A 19176-nucleotide genomic window follows, 5' to 3' on the forward strand; every position below is an offset into this window, starting at 1 on the left:
GCTCTCTTTCTCTCAAGCAAATAGAAAAAATCTTTCCTAAAAATGCCACTTGAGGGATGCCTGGGTGGCTCAGCGGTTGAGCACCTGCTCCTGGCTCAGGGCGTGATCCATGGTCTCAGGACCGGGTCCCACATTGGGCTCCCTGCCTAGAGCCTGCTTCTCCCTCTGCCTGCATCTCTGCCTTTCTCTCTCTGTGTCTTTCATGAATAAATAAATAAAATCTTTTTTAAAAATACCATTTGAAATATTCATCAAACATTTAGCATTAGAGTCTTCTTTGGGACATGTCAGCTTACAAAAGAATTAATGATGGGCAGGACCTAGGTTATGGTGGAGAGAAGAGGTTAGCAAATCCTCTTTCAAAGCAGCTATAAAACCTTACAAAATTTTATAAAAGACAATCCCAGGGGCCTGAAAATAAAAGGCAAACAACAAATTGAGAATAATTTATTTATGGAAAAACTGCCTATAGACAGTGAGTGCCTATGGTGTTCTTGCCTGGATATGTTTCTATCTAAGCTGGAGGACAGTTCTACTAGAATGAGACCATGCCTCCAGGGGAAGCTGACTGATACAGAAAAGGGAACAAAAAAATGCATGCCAGGGACACTGCCAATAAAAGGATCAATAAGAAAGCCTCCATCTCCACTGGCCTGAGAGCCCAGTTTCACTAGGTATCAGATCTCAGAACAAGCCAGAATTTTAACAGGAAAATCATAAAATACAGAGAGAACAGAAGGACTACTGCAGGAATCATAGAGGCCTGGAAAAACTGGGATGCACGCTCACAGGAAAACTGCCAAAACACTGAATTCTATGCCCTTCCTGCTCCCATATGTGAGATCCAACAGCAGAAGTGGAGACCAACAGGCTTGAGCATAACAAACCATAGAAGTCATACTACAAAACAAAAATGAGAAGAGTGAAGCCAGGACATCAGAGGCTATATGCTATTGAGAAAACAGCTTTCAGATAATTCCAAGCATTTATAAAACAAGTACATACACAAAACAACAAAAATAACCCAGCAGTCATTACAAATCTTAAAAAAAAAACCAAAAAAAATCAGAATCCAGATGATACATTATCTAAAATGTCTGTTTTTCAACAAAAAATTGAGACATGCAAAAACACTGAAAAGTGTGAGCCATACTCAGGAATAAAATCAGTCAATAAAAGTGGACTCTGATGGTCTGGATGCTAGGTTTAGAAAACAACTTTAAAGCAATTAAAATAAATATGTTAAAAATTTTTTAAAAAAAGAAAGAAAAGATAACATAGGAAAACATGACAACAATGATTTAATAAACATGGAATCTCAATAGAGAGAAACTATGAGGAAAGTACTAAAAGGAATTTTCTTTTTAAAGATTTTTATTTATTTGACAGAAAGTCAGAGCACAAGTAGGCACAGTGACAGGCAGAGGGAATGGGAGAAGCAGATTCCTCACTGAGCAAGGAGCCCAATATGGGGCCCAATCCCAGGACCCTGGGTTCATGACTCGAGCCAAAGGCAGAGGCTTAACTGACTGAGCTTAACTCAGGTGCTCCTGAAAGGAAATTTCTGAGTCGGAAAGTGTAATAATCAAAATGAAAAATTTACTAGATGGGCAAAATGGCAGATTAAAAATGGCAGAAAAAAGAACCAGTCAAATTGAGAACTGTATAATTTCTACCTTACAATATCTAGAAAATGAGAGAAAAAAAGATTGAGGAAAAATAAACAAAGTCTCAAATACCTAGGAGACATCAAGGAATACAAACATATATATAATAGGAATTTCCTCCCAAAAAAGAGGAAAGAGAAAAAAGGGGGGCAGAAAAGGTAAACACATACAGCCAAACCCCCCAATTTGATGAAAAACATTAATCTACAATTTTCAAAATTAATAAATCCCAAGTAAGATAAACAAAGAGATCCACACCCAGACACATTATGCTGAAACTGCTGAAAACCAAAGACAAAGAGAAAATCATGAAAGCAGCAAGAGAGGGAAGAAAAAGCAAGGGGGAAAAAAAGACACAAAACATCTAGAAGTACAAAATATCATAAATGGCTGACTTCTCCTGAAAAACAATGGAAGCCACAAACCAGTGGGAGGACATGTTTAAAACACTGTAAGGGAAAAAAATCTTATCAACTAAGAATTCTATATCTAGCAAAATTATCCTTCAAAAGGTGAAGGCAGGGATCCCTGGGTGGCGCAGCGGTTTGGCGCCTGCCTTTGGCCCAGGGCGCGATCCTGGAGACCCGGGATCGAATCCCACGTCAGGCTCCCGGTGCATGGAGCCTGCTTCTCCCTCTGCCTGTGTCTCTGCCTCTCTCTCTCTCTCTGTATGACTATCATAAATAAATAATAAAAAAAAACAAAAAACAAAAAACAAAAGGTGAAGGCAAAACTAAAATATTCCCAGATAAACACATACTGAGAGAATTCATTACTAGGAAACATGCTTTAGAAAAACCATTTAATGTATTTCAAACTAAAACAAAATGATATCAAATAGAAACATGATTCCATAAGAAGAGAAAAAGAACCCTGGAAATGGGAAATATGTATTTTAAAAGATAAGATAAGTACTTTATTTCTTTTCTTTCTTTATATTTTTAAAAGATTACCTAAAGCAGGGCTAAGGAAACTATAGCCGACAGGCCACATCATCTCACCCATTTTTGCATAGCCTGTGAACTAAGAATAGTTTGTATATTATCAAATGGCTGGGAAAAATTCAAAATAAGATTTTGTGACATGAAAGTCTGCAATTCCTGGCATAATGCAGTATTATACCATATATACATGCACACGTAACACATACAGTTACAAGTATGTTGCACAAATTTGTAACATATAATGAATATATGTGCCAATAACAGCAAGAAGGAAGAAGAGGAAATAGAACTGTGCTGGAGCAAAGTTACTATGCTTTATCAGAATTAAAGTATTACCATGAAGTAAATTATGATAAATTTAAATGTATATTTTAATCCCTAAAGCAAATACTTAAAGTGGCTGAAAATCAATAGGAATTAAAATGGTAACACTAAAAAGACTAGTCTTAATAAATTTAAAAGATATAAAATCATTCAACATATGACTGAATGAATAAAATCATAATTGTACAATTACAATGGAATAAATCAGAAATCACAAAGAGAAAGACATTTGGGAAATCCCCAAATACTTAACACTTACAAATAATCCATGGTTCAAACAAGAGATCTCAAAAAGAAAACTACAAAGTATTTTAGGCTGATCAATAAATGTAGACACAGCACTATCATAATTTAGGGGTATAGCCAAAGCAGTGGTTATTAGGAAATCTGTCACTTCAAACTCTATTAGAAAGGAAGTCTCAATAACCTATGCTTCCACCTTAAAAAAACACAAAACAAAACAAAAAGCAAAAACATACTGTACTAGGTAGAGTACAAAAGTAGAAGAAAATTATAAAGATTAGAGTAGAAATCAGTGAAAAACAGAAAAACTGAAGGAAAAACCAAATCAATGAAACCAGAAGTTAGTTCTTTAAAAAGATCAACAAAATTAATAAGCTTTTAAGATGGCTGATGGTGGGGGTAGGGGACAGAAACATAGAAGATACAAATGATCAAAAACTAGGAAGAAAAAAAAAAAGGGACATCAATACTATGCTATAATAGGTTCTATATTTGGTATTTGTCCTCATCCCTGGCCCAGAGCTCCTAAAACCCTAGAAATTTCTTGTAAGAAGTAACTTTTGTCATTTAGAGCCCCCATGAGCTTATGCTAATGAGCTAACTTAAGGTGGGGTCCCTAGATCACCTCAGGATGGGGCTGGTCACCAGCCAGAAAGACCAAGTGACTGGAAGGCTGGACATTTCAATCCCACCAAGAGATCTCTGGGAAAGGGAGGGAGTGTGGAGGCGGTATTATAGGTTAAGGTTCATAAAAACCCCTAAATGGCAAGATTTGATGAGTTTCCACATGCTGGGAGAGTGGTGCACCCCAGTTCCACAGAAGCTCCTGTACTCATACCTTTTCCTGACCTCATCCTCTGTAGCTCTTCATCTGGCTATACACCTGCACCCTTTATAATATACTTTATAATAAACTGTAAACCTAAGTGTGAAGCTGAATAAAAGACACTTCATTTCAAATGAAGTTGAGAGGCCAATTCTTCATCAATTGCAAACTGCCACAGGAAGAGAGGTATCCTGCATTCCCCATAGGAAAAGGATTGTACATGACCACCCCAGCAGGAAGCAAGGTTTTTTACTCTTCCAGTAATAGCCCAGCCATTAAGACTATCACAACTCAGCCAAAGAAAAGCCATTACACTTGAATAAGTAGTTTACTCCAATGGAATTGTTGTTTATAAGAGCCCCTTGAAGCTCTCCCCTTTCCTCTATAAAAGAGAATAATTCTCCTTTGTTCTGTGAATTTATCTATAGCTTTTGCTATGATTTGCTTGTGCCAAACTGCAATTCCTATGTTATTCTCAAATAATCCACTTGCTGGTAAAATAACAGCTGTTTTGCTTTTAAGGTTAACATAAGAAACTGTTTCTTTGAATTCTGTGAGTTGCTCTAGCAAATTAATCAAACCCAAGAAGGTAGCCAGGGAAACCTCTGATTTGTAGCAATTCAGTCAGAAGCACAGGTGATGATCTAGATTTGTGATTGACATCTGAAGCTGTGGGACTGAGCCCTTAACCTGTGTGATTGGACACTATCTCCAGGTAGATGGTGTCAGGATGTAAATTTTAGGATAGCCATCTGGTGTCACAGAATTGCTTGATGTGTGGGAAAAACCCACACATCTGGTGTCAGAAGTGAAGGAGTGTTGAGTATTGAAAGTAAAGGAGGTACATGGGAGTGTGTTGTTTCATAGAACCAACTAACCCTATAGAAATATAAAGAGTTGTGAGGCATACTATAAATAACTATACATTATATAACTTAGATGAAATGAACAAACTCCAAAAAGACAGTTACCAAAATTGATTAAAATAGAAATAGAACATCTGACAAGATTTATCTTCCCAAAAAGAAAAGCCTAGGCCCAGATGGCATCACTAGTGAATTCTACCAGCTATTTAAGGAAGAATAATACCAATCCAACACAAACTCAGAGAACAGAGGGGGAGGAAAATACATTGCAACCCAATTTATTAAGGCCAGTATTGTCCTGATACTAAAACCAGACAGAGCTATCACAGGAAAGGAAAGCTACATAAATAAATAAATTTTAAAATACAAAGTTAAAGCTACAAAGTAATACTATTGATGAAAATAGATGCAGAAATCCTTAACAAAATATTAGCAAACCAAATCCTGCAACATATAATAAAGATTACACATTGTGAACAACTGTGATTTGTTCAGGAAATGCAAAGTGAGTTTAATACTAAAAACATGATATTTGCAATATGCTATATTGAGTAAACAACAAAATGCACAAAAAGCATTTCACTAAATCTAACATCCACTCATAAAATCTACCCCCAAAACTAGGAACAGAAAGAAAGTTCCTCAAGCTGATAACAGCATCTATGAAAAAAATCTGCAGTTCACGTCAATGTAAACGCTAAGTATTTGTCCTTTCTGATGGCTGAGTAATATTCCATTGTGTGTGTGTGTATATCTTTATCCATTCACATCGATGTGGATGGAACTAGAGAGTATTGTGCTGAGCGAAATAAGGCAATCAGAGAAAGACAATTATCATATGGTTTCACTCATATGTGAAATATAAGAAACAATGCAGGGAATCATAGGGTAAAGGAGGGAAAACTGAAGGGAAAGTCATCAGAAAGGGAGAAAAACCATGAGAGACTCTTAACGATAAGAAGCAAACTGAGGGTTGCTGGAGGGGAGGTTGGGTGGAGGGATGGGATAATTGGGTGACAGGCATTAAGGAAAGCACATGATGTGATGAGCAATGGGTGTTATAAGCAACTGATAAATTACTGAACACTACATCTGAAACTAAGTATGTACTTTATGTACATTTGTACAAAACACTACATCTGAAATTAAGTATGTACTTTATGTACATTTGTACAAATTATACATAGTGAATTTAAATTTTAAAAATCTATAGTTAATGGACATAATGCTGACAGACTGAACATGTTCACCTTATTGAAACAAGGAAAGGATTTCCACTCTCACCCTGATTTGTATGTATGTAACTGATTTTAGCCAGTCTCTGCTCTAGTATAAGGAACAGAAGATGTCTGTTAAATGTCATAGGGTATTAACTGTTCTGAAGAAGGAAGAGTATGAAATGAGATTGGGGAAAGGCCGTTTCTACATATGGTGGTTACATCAGAAAGGATTATCTGAACAAGGGAGATATGATCAGAAATCTATAAGTAATTGCCTAGGAGAAGACTATTTCAGGCGGATGGCAAATACAAAGTGAGACAAAAAGCCAGAACCTAGAATATACTACAGGGCTGGCAACGATGATGATGTAAAGGGGCCAGGAAAGAAAGACAAAGGAGGGAGGAAGGAATACATTAAAGAGGTTACCAGGGCTCATGTAAAGTCATACAGATCACAGTCAGAAGTTTACTTCCTATTTAAGTTACAGGGGTATATTGGTGGGATTTAAGCAGAGGACCAGTATATTCTGACTGAGATGGTTTTCAAGGTGATTTTAAGGGAGTATCTCCGAATGTCCTGTAAGGAGATGATTCTGGAGCACACAGGAGATTAGGAGTGGAGGTAGATACATAGTCAGCCAGCTAGTATGTGGTATTAGTATAATAAACTGGGTGAGACCAGCTGGTTGGGCCCAGAAAGGCCAGCAGTTGGAGAGAAATGACTGAGTTAGTAATATATTTTTAAAGCAGAAAAAATAGGCACTTCTGGGGAAGATGACAGAGTAGGAGGACCCTAAATTCACTCCACAGATAAAACTAGATAACACTCATATCAGAGCAAATAACCCACAAAAGGACCCAAAGAATGGCTGAACAAACACCACAACTAAAATCAATCAAAGGATTCACAAAATAAAAAGTGTAAAATTTAACGCCTAAAACATTGGGGGAGATAAGAATAAACAATGGGTTCAAACTTACACAATCATCAACTTAATACAGACAGCTATATGCAGAAAATGTTATATACTAACCACAAATCAAAAACCGATAATAGATATGCAAAGAATAAAAAGAAAAGGAATCCAACTATATCACAAAAGAAAACCAGCAACCCATGAGAGAAAGAAAACTACCAGAGAAAAAGTTACAAAAACAATCACAAAACAAGTAACAAAATGGCAATAAATATGTATCTATCAATAATGTAAGTGGACGACTAATGCCCCAATCAAAAGACATACAGGGACAGAGTGGATAAAAAAATAAGACCCATCTATATGTTGCTTACAAGAGACTCATTTCAGACTTAAAGATACCTGCAGACTGAAGTGAGGGGATGGTGAAACTTTATATGCAAATGGATGTCAGAAGAAAGCTGGAGCACCAATACTTATAGCACCAATACTTATATCAGACAAAACAGATTTCAAAACAAAGTCTATAACAAGAGACAAAGAAGAACTCTATATAATAATAAAGGGAATAATCCATCAAGAAGATATAACAATTATGCACCCAACATGGGAAAACCCAAATACATAAAGAGGTAATAACAAACATAAAAGGTACTAATTGGTAGTAATAATAATAATAATAATTGTAGGGACTTTAACAACCCACTTAACTTAGATTATTATGGACAAATAATCTAAACAGAAAAACAACAAGGAAACAGTGGCTTTGAATGACACACTGAACCAGATGGATTTAACAGATACATTCAAGACATTCCATTCTAAAGCAGCAGAAGACACATTCTTTTCAGCAGCACACAGAACATTCACCAGAAGAGATCACATGAAAAGGAAAAAAAAAAAAAAGAAGAGATCACATGTTAGCCCACAGAATAAGTCTCAACAAATTCAAGATCAAAGTCATACCATTCATAATCTTTTCTGACCACAATGCTATGAAACTAGAAGTCAACCATAGAAAAAATCTGGGAAGAACACAAATATATGGAGGTTAAACAACATGCTACAAAAATGAATGGGTTAACCAAGAAATCAGAAAGTACCTGGAAACAAATGAAAGTGAAAACACAATGGTCCAAAACTTTTCAGATGCAGCAAAAATGGTTCTAAGAGGAAAGTTTCTAGCAATGGAGGCCTACCTCAAGAAGAAAGAAAAGAAACAACCTAATTTTATACTTAAAGGAGCTAGAAATAGAACAAACAAACCCTAAAACCAGCATAAGGAAGGAAATATTAAAGATTAGAGCAGAAATAAATGATACAGAAACTAAAAAAAAATAGATCAACAAAACCAGGAGGTGGTTTTTAGAAAAGATCAACATTACTGTTAAACCTCTAGCCAAACTTACCAAAGAAAAAGAGAGAAAGAGAGAGAGAGAAAGGACCCCAATAAATAAAATCACAAGTGAAAGAGGAGAAATAACAACCACACCATAGAAATACAAACAATTGTAAGGAAATATTATGAAAGACAATATGCCAAAAAATTAGACAACCAAGAAAAAAATGGATAAATTCCTACAACCTATAAACTAACAAACCTGAAGCAGGAAGAATGGAAAATTTGAATAGGCTGATAACCAGAAAGGAGATTGTATCAGTAATCAAAAAACTCCCAACAGAAGAGCACCTGGGTGGCTCAGGTGGTTATCTGCCTTCAGCTCAGGTCGTGATCCCAGGGCCCTGGCATCAAGCCCCACATCCGGCTCCCTGGTCAGCAGGGAGCCTGCTTCTCCTGCTTTCTGCCACTCCCCCTGCTTATGTCTATGCTCTCTCTCGCTCTCTCTCAAATAAATAAAATCTTTAAAAAAAAACAAAATAACAACTCTCAACTGTGGGGGCCGAGAAAACTAGGGCCATTCAAGTTTAACGTTGGCACAAGTACAGCCATTGTAGCTTCGGTAGCCATCTCAGGCCATTGTGACCAGGCCACTGCGGCCAGGTACTGAACTCTACCTTACCTCGGCTACAGGCAAAATCACACAGCACGCCCTTATCAGAATAAGGAAGCAAGAGCTTGTGAGACCTCTTTACTGGAGATTCTCACCCCCACCCTTACTGAAAAACCCCACCTTACCCCTAGACCAGCCCATAAAAACCCAGTTGTAACCCACCTCAGGGTCCAAGTCCCTGCTCTGCTGTGTCGGGTATACTTGGACCCAAGCTCAAGCTTGTTAATAAACCCTCATGTACTTGCATCGGTGTCGGCTCCTTGGTGGTTTTCTCGGATTCGCAATCTTGGGCACAACACCAACAAATGAAAATCCAAGACCAGTTAGCCTCACACGCAAATTCTATCAAACATTTAGGAACAGTTAATACCTATTCTTCCGAAACTATTCCAAATAATAAAAGAGGAAGGAAAACTTCCAAGCTATGAGGCCAGGATTACCCTGATAGCAAAACCAGATAGAGACACCACGCAAAAGAAGAAAACTATAGGGCAGTATCTCTGATAAACAAATGCAAAAATCCTCAAAAAAATACTAGCAAACTGAATCCAACAATACATTAAAAAAAAAAATCATTCACCACAATCAAGTGGTATTTTGGGATCCAAGGGTGGTTGAACATTCACAAATCGATCAATATGATACAGCACATCAGTAAGAGAAGATTTTTTTTTTAATTTTTATTTATTTATGATAGGCACACAGTGAGAGAGAGAGAGGCAGAGACACAGGCAGAGGGAGAAGCAGGCTCCATGCACCGGGAGCCCGACGTGGGACTTGATCCCGGATCTCCAGGATCGCGCCCTGGGCCAAAGGCAGGCGCCAAACCGCTGCGCCACCCAGGGATCCCGAGAAGATTTTTTTTTTAATGATCATTTCAACAAACACAGAAAAAGCATATGACAAAATACATCCATCCATGATAAAAACCCTCAACAAAGTGGGTTTAGAGGGAACATACCTCAACATAATAAACACCATATATGAAAAACCCATAGTGAACATCATACACAATGGGGAAAAACCAAAAGCTGTACCCCTGAGATCAGCAATAGGACGAGGATAGGATGTCCATTCTCAAAAAAAGTGGGGTTTTAAATAGACAGACAGACCAGGGGTGTGGGGGAGGGGAAGTGAAGGAAAGAGCAGAGGGGGAGAGAGAAGGGTAAGAATCTCAAGCAGAACTCAATGTGGAGCTGGATCCCATGACCCTGAGATCATAACCTGAGCGGAAACCAAGAGTTGGATGCTTACCCTACTGAGCCAACCAGGTGCCCCCAATCTCACCACTTGTATTCAACATAGTACTGAAAGTCCTAGCCATAGCAATCATACAACAAAAAGAAATAAAAGCATCAATGTGATTCATCATATCAGCAAGAGAAAAACCAAGAGCCATATGATACTCTCATTAGATGCAGAGAAAGCATTTGACAAAATACAGCATCCATTCCTGATGAAAACCCTTCAGAATGTTGGGATAGAGGGAACTTTCCTTGACATCTTAAAAGAAATTTACGAAAAGCCCACAGCAAATATCATTCTCAATGGGGAAGCACTGGGAGCTTTTCCCCTAAGATCAGGAACAAGACAGGGATGTCCACTCTCACCACTGCTGTTCAACATAGTTCTGGAAGTCCTCGCCTCAGCAATCAGACAACAAAAAGACATTAAAGGCATTCAAATTGGCAAAGAAGAAGTCAAACTCTCCCTCTTCGCCAATGACATGATACTCTACGTAGAAAACCCAAAAGCCTCTACCCCAAGATTGCTAGAACTCATACAGCAATTTGGTAGCGTGGCAGGATACAAAATCAATGCCCAGAAATCAATGGCATTTCTATACACTAACAATGAGACTGAAGAAAGAGAAATTAAGGAGTCAATCCCATTTACAATTGCACCCAAAAGCATAAGATACCTAGGAATAAACCTAACCAAAGAGGTAAAGGATCTATACCCTCAAAACTATAGAACACTTCTGAAAGAAATTGAGGAAGGCACAAAGAGATGGAAAAATATTCCATGCTCATGGATTGGCAGAATTAATATTGTAAAAATGTCAATGTTACCCAGGGCAATTTACACGTTTAATGCAATCCCTATCAAAATACCATGGACTTTCTTCAGAGAGTTAGAACAAATTATTTTAAGATTTGTGTGGAATCAGAAAAGACCACGAATAGCCAGGGGAATTTTAAAAAGGAAAACCATAGCTGGGGGCATCACAATGCCAGATTTCAGGTTGTACTACAAAGCTGTGGTCATCAAGACAGTGTGGTACTGGCACAAAAACAGACACATAGATCAATGGAACAGAACAGAGAACCCAGAAGTGGACCCTGAAATGTATGGTCATCTAATATTCGATAAAGGAGGAAAGACTATCCATTGGAAGAAAGACAGTCTCTTCAATAAATGGTGTTGGGAAAATTGGACATCCCCATGCAGAAGACTGAAACTGGACCACTCTCTTTCACCATACACAAAGATAAACTCAAAATGGATGAGAGATCTAAATGTGAGACAAGAGTCCATCAAAATCATAGAAGAGAACACAGGCAACACCCTCTTTGAACTTGGCCACAGTAACTTCTTGCAAGATACATCCACAAAGGCAAAAGAAACAAAAGCAAAAAGGAACTATTGGGACTTCATCAAGATAAGAAGCTTTTGCACAGCAAAGGATACAGTCAACAAAACTAAAAGACAACCTACAGAATGGGAGAAGATATTTGCAAATGACATATCAGATAAAGGGCTAGTTTCCAAAATCTATAAAGAACTTATTAAACTCAACAGCAAAGAAACAAACAATCCAATCATGAAATGGGCAAAAGACATGAAGAGAAATCTCACAAAGGAAGACATGGACATGGCCAACATGCACATGAGAAAATGCTCTGCATCACTTGCCATCAGGGAAATACAAATCAAAACCACAATGAGATACCACCTCACACCAGTGAGAATGGGGAAAATTAACAAGGCAGGAAACAACAAACGTTGGAGAGGATGCGGAGAAAAGGGAACCCTCTTGCACTCTTGGTGGGAATGTGAACTGGTGCAGCCACTCTGGAAAACTTTGTGGAGGTTCTTCAAAGAGTTAAAAATAGACCTGCCCTACGGCCCAGCAATTGCACTGTTGGGGATTTACCCCAAAGATTCAGATGCAATGAAACGTCGGGACACCTGCACCCCGATGTTTCTAGCAGCAATGGCCACAATAGACAAACTGTGGAAGGAGCCTCGGTGTCCATCAAAAGATGAATGGATAAAGAAGATGTGGTTTATGTATACAATAGAATATTACTCAGCAATTAGAAACGACAAATACCCACCATTTGCTTCAACGTGGATGGAACTGGAGGGTATTATGCTGAGTGAAATAAGTCAATCGGAGAAGGACAGTGTATGTTCTCATTCATTTGGGGAATATAAATAATAGTGAAAGAGAATATAAAGGAAGGGAAAAGAAATGTTGGGAAATATCAGGAAGGGAGACAGAACATAAAGACTCCTAACTCTGGGAAACGAACTAGGGGTGGTGGAAGGGGAGGAGGGCGAGTGTTGGAGGGGAATGGGTGACGGGCACTGAGGCGGACACTTGACGGGATGAGCACTGGGTGTTTTTCTGTATGTTGGTAAATTGAACACCAATAAAAATTAATTTAAAAAAATAAAAAAGAAAAAAAAAGAAAAAGAAATAAAAGGTATTCATATTGGTAAGGAAGAAGTAAAACTTTCTGATTTGCAAATGACATAATACTCTATTTAGAAAATCCTAAAGAGGGACACCTGAGTGGCTCAGTTGGGGCACCCGGGTGGCTCAGTGGTTGAGCTTCTGCCTTTGGCTCAGGTCATGATTCCAGGGTCCTGGGATCGAGTCCCTAATTGGGCTCCCTGTGAAGAGCCTGCTTCTCCCTCTGCCTATGTTTCTCTCTGTGTCTCTCAGGAATAAATAAATAAAATCTTAAAAAAAAAAAAAAAAGGAAAGAAAAGAAAATCCTAAAGACTCCACCAAAAAACTACTAGAATGGAAAAATGAATTCAGTAAAATTACAGAATACAAAATTAATATGCAGAAATCTGTTGCATTTTTTACACTGATAATGAAGCAGCAGAAAGAGAAATTAAAGAATCAATCCCATTTAAAACTGCACCAAAAATAATAAGATATCTAGGAATAAACCTAAGCAAAAAGATGAAAGACCTGTACTCTGAAAACTATAAAACACTGATGAAAGAAACTCAAGACACAAAGAAATGGAAAGGCATTCCATGCTCATGGATTGGCAGAATAAATTCTGTTAAAATCTATCTACCCAGAGCAATCTAGAGGTTTAATATAATCCCTATCCAAATACCAATAGCATTTTTTGAAGAACTAGAACAATCCTAAAATTTATATGGTAACACAAAAACCTCAAATAGCCAAAGCAATGTAGAAGAACAACAAAGCTAGAGGCATCACAATTCTGGACTTCAAGTTATATTACCAAGCTGTAGTGATCAAAATAATATGGAACTGGCACAAAAACAGACACACAAATCAGTGGAAGAGAACAGAAAACCCAGAAATGGACCCACAACTCTATGGTTCACTAATCTTCGACAAAGCAAGAAAGAATATCCAATGGAAAAATGACAATCTCTTCAATAAATGGCGTTGGCAAAACTGGACAGTTACATGCAAAAGAACAAAACTGGACCATTTTCTTACACCAGGCACAAAAATAAATTCAAAATGTATAAAAGACCTAAAACCATAAAAATCCTAAAAGAGAGCACAGGCAGTAATGTCTCTAACATCAGAAAAGCAACATTTTTCTAGATGCCTCCTGAGGCAAAGAAAAGCAAAAATAAACTATTGGGACTTCCATCAAAATAAAAAGCTCTGCACAGCAAAGGAAATAACCAACAAAACTAAAAGGCAATTGATAGAGTGGGAGAAGATATTTACAAATGACATACCTGATAAAAGGTTAGTACCCAAAATATAAAGAACTTATAAAACTCAACATTCATAATCCAATAAAAAAATGGGCAGAAGACATGAACAGACATTCTCCAAAGAAGAGGTACAGACCGCTAACAGACACATGAAAAGATACTCAACATCACTCATTATCAAGGAAACACAAATCAAAACTATAATGAAGTATCACTCACACCTGTGAAAATGGCTAAACTAAAAAATATAAGAAACAGCAAGTATTGGTGAGGATGTGGACAAAAAGGAACTCTCTTGCATTGCTGGTGGGAATGCAAGCTGGTAGAGCCACTCTGGAAAACAGTATAGAGGGTCCTCAAAGAGTTAACAGAACTGCTCTACGATCCAGTAAATGCACTACTGGGTATTTATCCCCAAAATATAAAAACACTAAGTAAAAGGGATACATGCAGTCTGATGTTTATAGCAGCATTATTTAAAATAGCCAGGATATGGAAGCAGCCCAAGTGTCCACAGATAGATGAATGGATAAATATGTAGTATATTTGTGTGTTTGTGCATGCACGCGCACACACGCGCGCGCGCACACACACACACACACACACACACAGAGGAATATTACTCAGCCATAAAAAAGAATGAAATATTGTCATTTACAATGACATAGATGGAGCTACAGAGTACAAAGCTAAGTGAAACAAGTCAGGAAAGACAAATACCATATGATTGTACTTATATGTGTTAATAAATAAATGAGCAAAGGGAAAAAAGAGAGGGAAAGAGAAAAATCAAGAAACAGACTCTTAACTACAGAAAACAAACTGATGGTTACCAGAGAGAGGGTGGGTCAGAGGGTCGGTAAAATAGGTGATGGAAATGAAGGAGTGCACTTGTGATGAGCAATGAGAGATGAATGGAATTGTTGAATCACTATATTGTACACCTGAAACTAATATAACACTATATGTTAACTATATTGGAATTAAGTTTTTTTTTTAAAGTAGAAATGATTAAGATTTGCTGGTGGAGTGGGTATGAAGTAAGAGAGAAACACCAGATTCTCATGGTAGGAATATGCTCAGTAGAAATACCTTTTGCCTTTTAAATTTCTATCATGAAAAAGTAATAGCTTAAAGTTAAGAAAACTTTTCTAAAAGTTATGAAAAAAATTTTTACATAAAAATGAGCAAGATAAAAGTATCAAGGTCAAATCCAATATAAAGTTACCTTAAAAAAGAGAAAATAAGAAACAGAATAACATCCCTTCAATGAATGCAGGCCAGAAAGATGTGCCCTCCAAAAAAAAAAAAAAAATCAATAATCTACCACTATAATCTACCACTTCTAAAAAAGTTTTTAAAAATTAACAAAATTATCAAAATATGAAAGAAACAATGTAAGCTAGAATTAGGACAACCAAAATATTAAATAGTAAGATTCGGTAAAAAATCACCAAAAAAAATTACAAAATATAGACTAAACTAGAAAGAACATAAGAGCAAATGAACACAACAGATGGTGCTTTAACACAAACAGAAGGAGGAAATGAAGAAAAAGAAAGGTATTTGAGAGAAGTAGTAAACACTGATTCTAAAAGGTATCCAAAACACAATGATGACCACATATCCATGAGAGAACTAAAGGATACAAACTATAAAAACTGTAATACACAGAAAAAAAACCTAAAACTACATTTTAAAGGAACACATCCCTTATCTTTGAATATTGCCTACAGTAACTAACATGAAAACATATTCTAGTAAAATTACTGAAAGAAAGTACAGCATATACAGGGAGGAAATAGATTATTGCCATCACACTATCAGAAGGGAGGAATATGTGATCCAAAGACTTACTACCAAGAAAAGCTAACTTTCAAGTTTGGGCACAAACTGTCATGGACAAATGATCCCAGGGCTGCTATCCTCTGAGCCCTGCTGAATAACTGACTAGAAAGTGAGCTTCAGTTAATCCTAATGAAATAAGAGACAAAGGGCTAGAAGAAGCATTAAACAGAGTAAAACTAAGACTAAATGAAGATTCGACATAAGGATTGTATATAATAGCTATTATGCTTTGGTAGACATAAGTATAATCATGTTAATAAAGTTGGAAGGAAGAAGACAGCATAGGCCAAAAAAATTTTTAGACTATTTTCAGAACTCTATTCATGTTTATACAAGAATTGAATCCTGAGTCCGTTGTTTTGAGATAAAGTAAATGAGTAACTATTAGTTATTCTAATTCTGTTATCCCCTAAAGAGGATTTTCAGTATAGAAGAAAACAGATGTAACAGCAGAGGTTAAAGTAGAAATCTTGCAGTTCTGATTGAACTAATGTATCAGTATAGACTCAAAAGAAAAAAGCCAGTCAGTGGACTGCCCAACCATTCATCATATCTCTGTCACTGAAAAGATCTAGGAACAGAATAGAATAGAATAACAGCCCAGTAATCTGAAATGCCATAACCACTAAAAGTCACCAAAGGAAGATTCCAGGTGGAGGGCAGGAACTACATGACAAGCCTAAAGCATCATGTCACATCATACTGCACAGAGGTTACCAACGGACCACCAAAGTCATTTCCAGAGACAAACTGAAGAGGTTCCTGATGTCTAGAGATGAGATAATTTGAGTTTCAATAGGATCATAATCACAATTACCAAAGCCCATCATTCACAATGAGTTTAAAATCCATGAGTTCACAATGATATAAAAGGAAAAAACTAACTGGTCACCTTCAGAGAATGATAGGGAAACAATTCATCCTCTTAAAAATAAAAATAGGAGGAAAAAAAACTTAAGCTTTTAATCCCTTCTTGCTTACGCAAACAGCACCCCTGGGTAACCAACTAAAGCATCTGGGAGTACCTGGTGCCTCTATATAAAGTATTATAAAGTATGTAAGTAAGAAAGAAATGAAACCATTAGAATAGCAGCGTTTTCAACCCCAGTGGAGTAATGGCCTCAGGCTCCAAGCATCAGCATCGGTAGCTGCTAACATCACATTTGGAAAGACAAGAGGCACCAGGTACTTCTAGATGCTAGGTCATAATCACCAATGGTCTTGCCAATGGGACTGAACTACCTGGAATTCTGAATCAGGGCAAATTTGCAGAAAGACGAGGCTGAAGAACAGGCTGAAGTACAGCAAGAGTATGCAAATCCAGGTTGCAGGGAAGCCCAAAGTGTCAAAGGCCCAGGTTCCTCAACAGATTGATTATTGAGAAAAAGGGAAAAAAAATAAAGGAAGAAACTAAGGTTACCATAAGAAACTTAAAAAAAATAGAAATTATTGATTAAAAAGGGATTTAAGAAGTGGAAGCACACTTGGTTAATATAAACTGTCCAGAAATACAAGTCAGTCTTATCTCCAAATCAGGACAGCAATCAGTTTAGTTTAGTGGAGACCACAAGAAGGGCTTCTAGAAACTGCACAGGACTACTTCTAGACCTGAGTTTTGGTGACTAAGGTATCCACCTAATAATTGTTAACCTAAACATTCGCTTTGCAGGGTTTTCTATATTCGTTTTTTATTTGGAGGGAAAAAAAGTGTTTTTTAGAAAAGTTGAGGAAATAATTCTAAATCAATTCCGTAGGTTCTTTTCAATTAAATGGTGATGGTTACTTCCACTGATGTAATTACAGAGATGAAGCCATTCTAAAGGCAAAGATTCCCCCAAAGCCTCCTCCCCTTGTGCCAGCACTGAATACCTGGTATCTTCACTGTGCCACTGGAAGAAGTGTCGTCCGTGTAGGGATGGCTACTCTCTACCACCACAGGCTGAGAGGACAAGCGGCCACTCTGTGAGTCTGTGGCTACGTCCTCCAGTTCAGTAACACAAAGCTCCAGCAACATATCTGCCACCTGGTGGAGGAAGCAGGGACACATATCAAGTCAGGATACTACTCCTGCTCACCCTGCTCCAGATCTTTCCACAGGCACAGGGTGGCAAAGTGGAGGACTTGGGAATTTGTGAAATCTAGTTTAAATCAGGGCTTGGTTCCCTTGCCTATAACATCAAAATAGAACACAGCTCATAGAGGTGCCTAAATATGTAAGTACATAGGTGGGAGGTGCCTGACATATACAAGGCACTCAACACGTGCCAACTGATGAAACTGTGTGATAACAGTTTCCTTCTACACAAAGACAAGATTACTTCCAAGAAAAGAAAAATCTTCCTCAGGAACAAAATATCAAGGACCAGAAAGGTGATAAAATGACCAAGATCCAAGAAGACACTGGGGGACGAGCAGGAACAGATAGGAATAGAGAAGAATGATCAAGCCATCCAGGACAAACAGCAGCAGAATATCTGGAACGAGGAGCTATAAATACAAACATAAACGGGGATTTCTCTTGATTCAGGACATTAAAGGTCAACCCCCATACCATATTCCTTCAACAATCCATGATGTCTTTATTTCATTTAAAAAAGTTTAGTGATTCATATACAAGTGGTCAAAACTGGTGATTATAAACTCCTTGATTTCTATTTTTAAATTAAGAATAGGTTAATATAGCAATAACAACATACAAATTTTCTAAATTCAGAAAAAGAACTATTCTGTCTTCCATACTTTTCAGGAATTATTTTTTTTCTCTATTTCTCTTCATATGTAGGTAACAGATTAGCTTATTAAACAGTTTTTTATTAATGACAAACTAGTATCACTGCCATCCAGGTATTAGGACTATAAATTCATACATCTCTCTTTTAAGAATTCCAAATATTAGGCCAGGATAGGACATAGGATTAGCATCTTGCCAATAGTCAGGACAGTTTGAAGACAATCCTATTTTTGCCTCTGTCTCCCCTTGAACCTGGTTTGGGTGTGTGTCACTGAGACAGAGATGTTAGTATTACCGAACACCTACTGAATAGCCCATCAGGGGTCTTTTGGGCTGCACAATCTTCCTCTGCAAAACCCATCAGAGAGACCAACAAGCTTCTCAGGAGAGGATGACACAGGGGTTATAGATGTGGGTCTGCCCTCAGAGCTCTCAGCGTCCAATACCATTTCTCCCACCCATCAGCAACCTAGGTGCTTATGAGCCAGAAACAGCCTCTCAAGAGTCTCAGTTTCCTTATCTGTAAAGAGAGAACACCAACATCTACCCTCTGTACTAAGAACATACCAGAAATGGACCTGGCAGTTATGTGTGCAACAAATGCTGGGCACTGTTACTTTAAATA

General features: G+C 37.5%; 1 protein-coding gene across 7 annotated transcripts in view; it reads right to left on the reverse strand.

The window, feature by feature from the left end:
* The window catches only part of HERC2 (HECT and RLD domain containing E3 ubiquitin protein ligase 2), a 243873-nt gene that overhangs the window by 36477 nt on the left and 188220 nt on the right, over window positions 1-19176 (reverse strand). For all 7 annotated transcript variants that reach the window (XM_041751247.1, XM_041751245.1, XM_041751249.1 and 4 more), the window contains one exon: window positions 17690-17843. In XM_041751247.1, coding sequence (XP_041607181.1) covers window positions 17690-17843 — 154 coding nt within the window. The remainder of the gene's footprint in view (window positions 1-17689; window positions 17844-19176) is intronic.

The sequence above is a fragment of the Vulpes lagopus genome, chromosome 4 (genome assembly GCF_018345385.1).
Source record: "Vulpes lagopus strain Blue_001 chromosome 4, ASM1834538v1, whole genome shotgun sequence".
NCBI lineage: Eukaryota > Metazoa > Chordata > Mammalia > Carnivora > Canidae > Vulpes > Vulpes lagopus.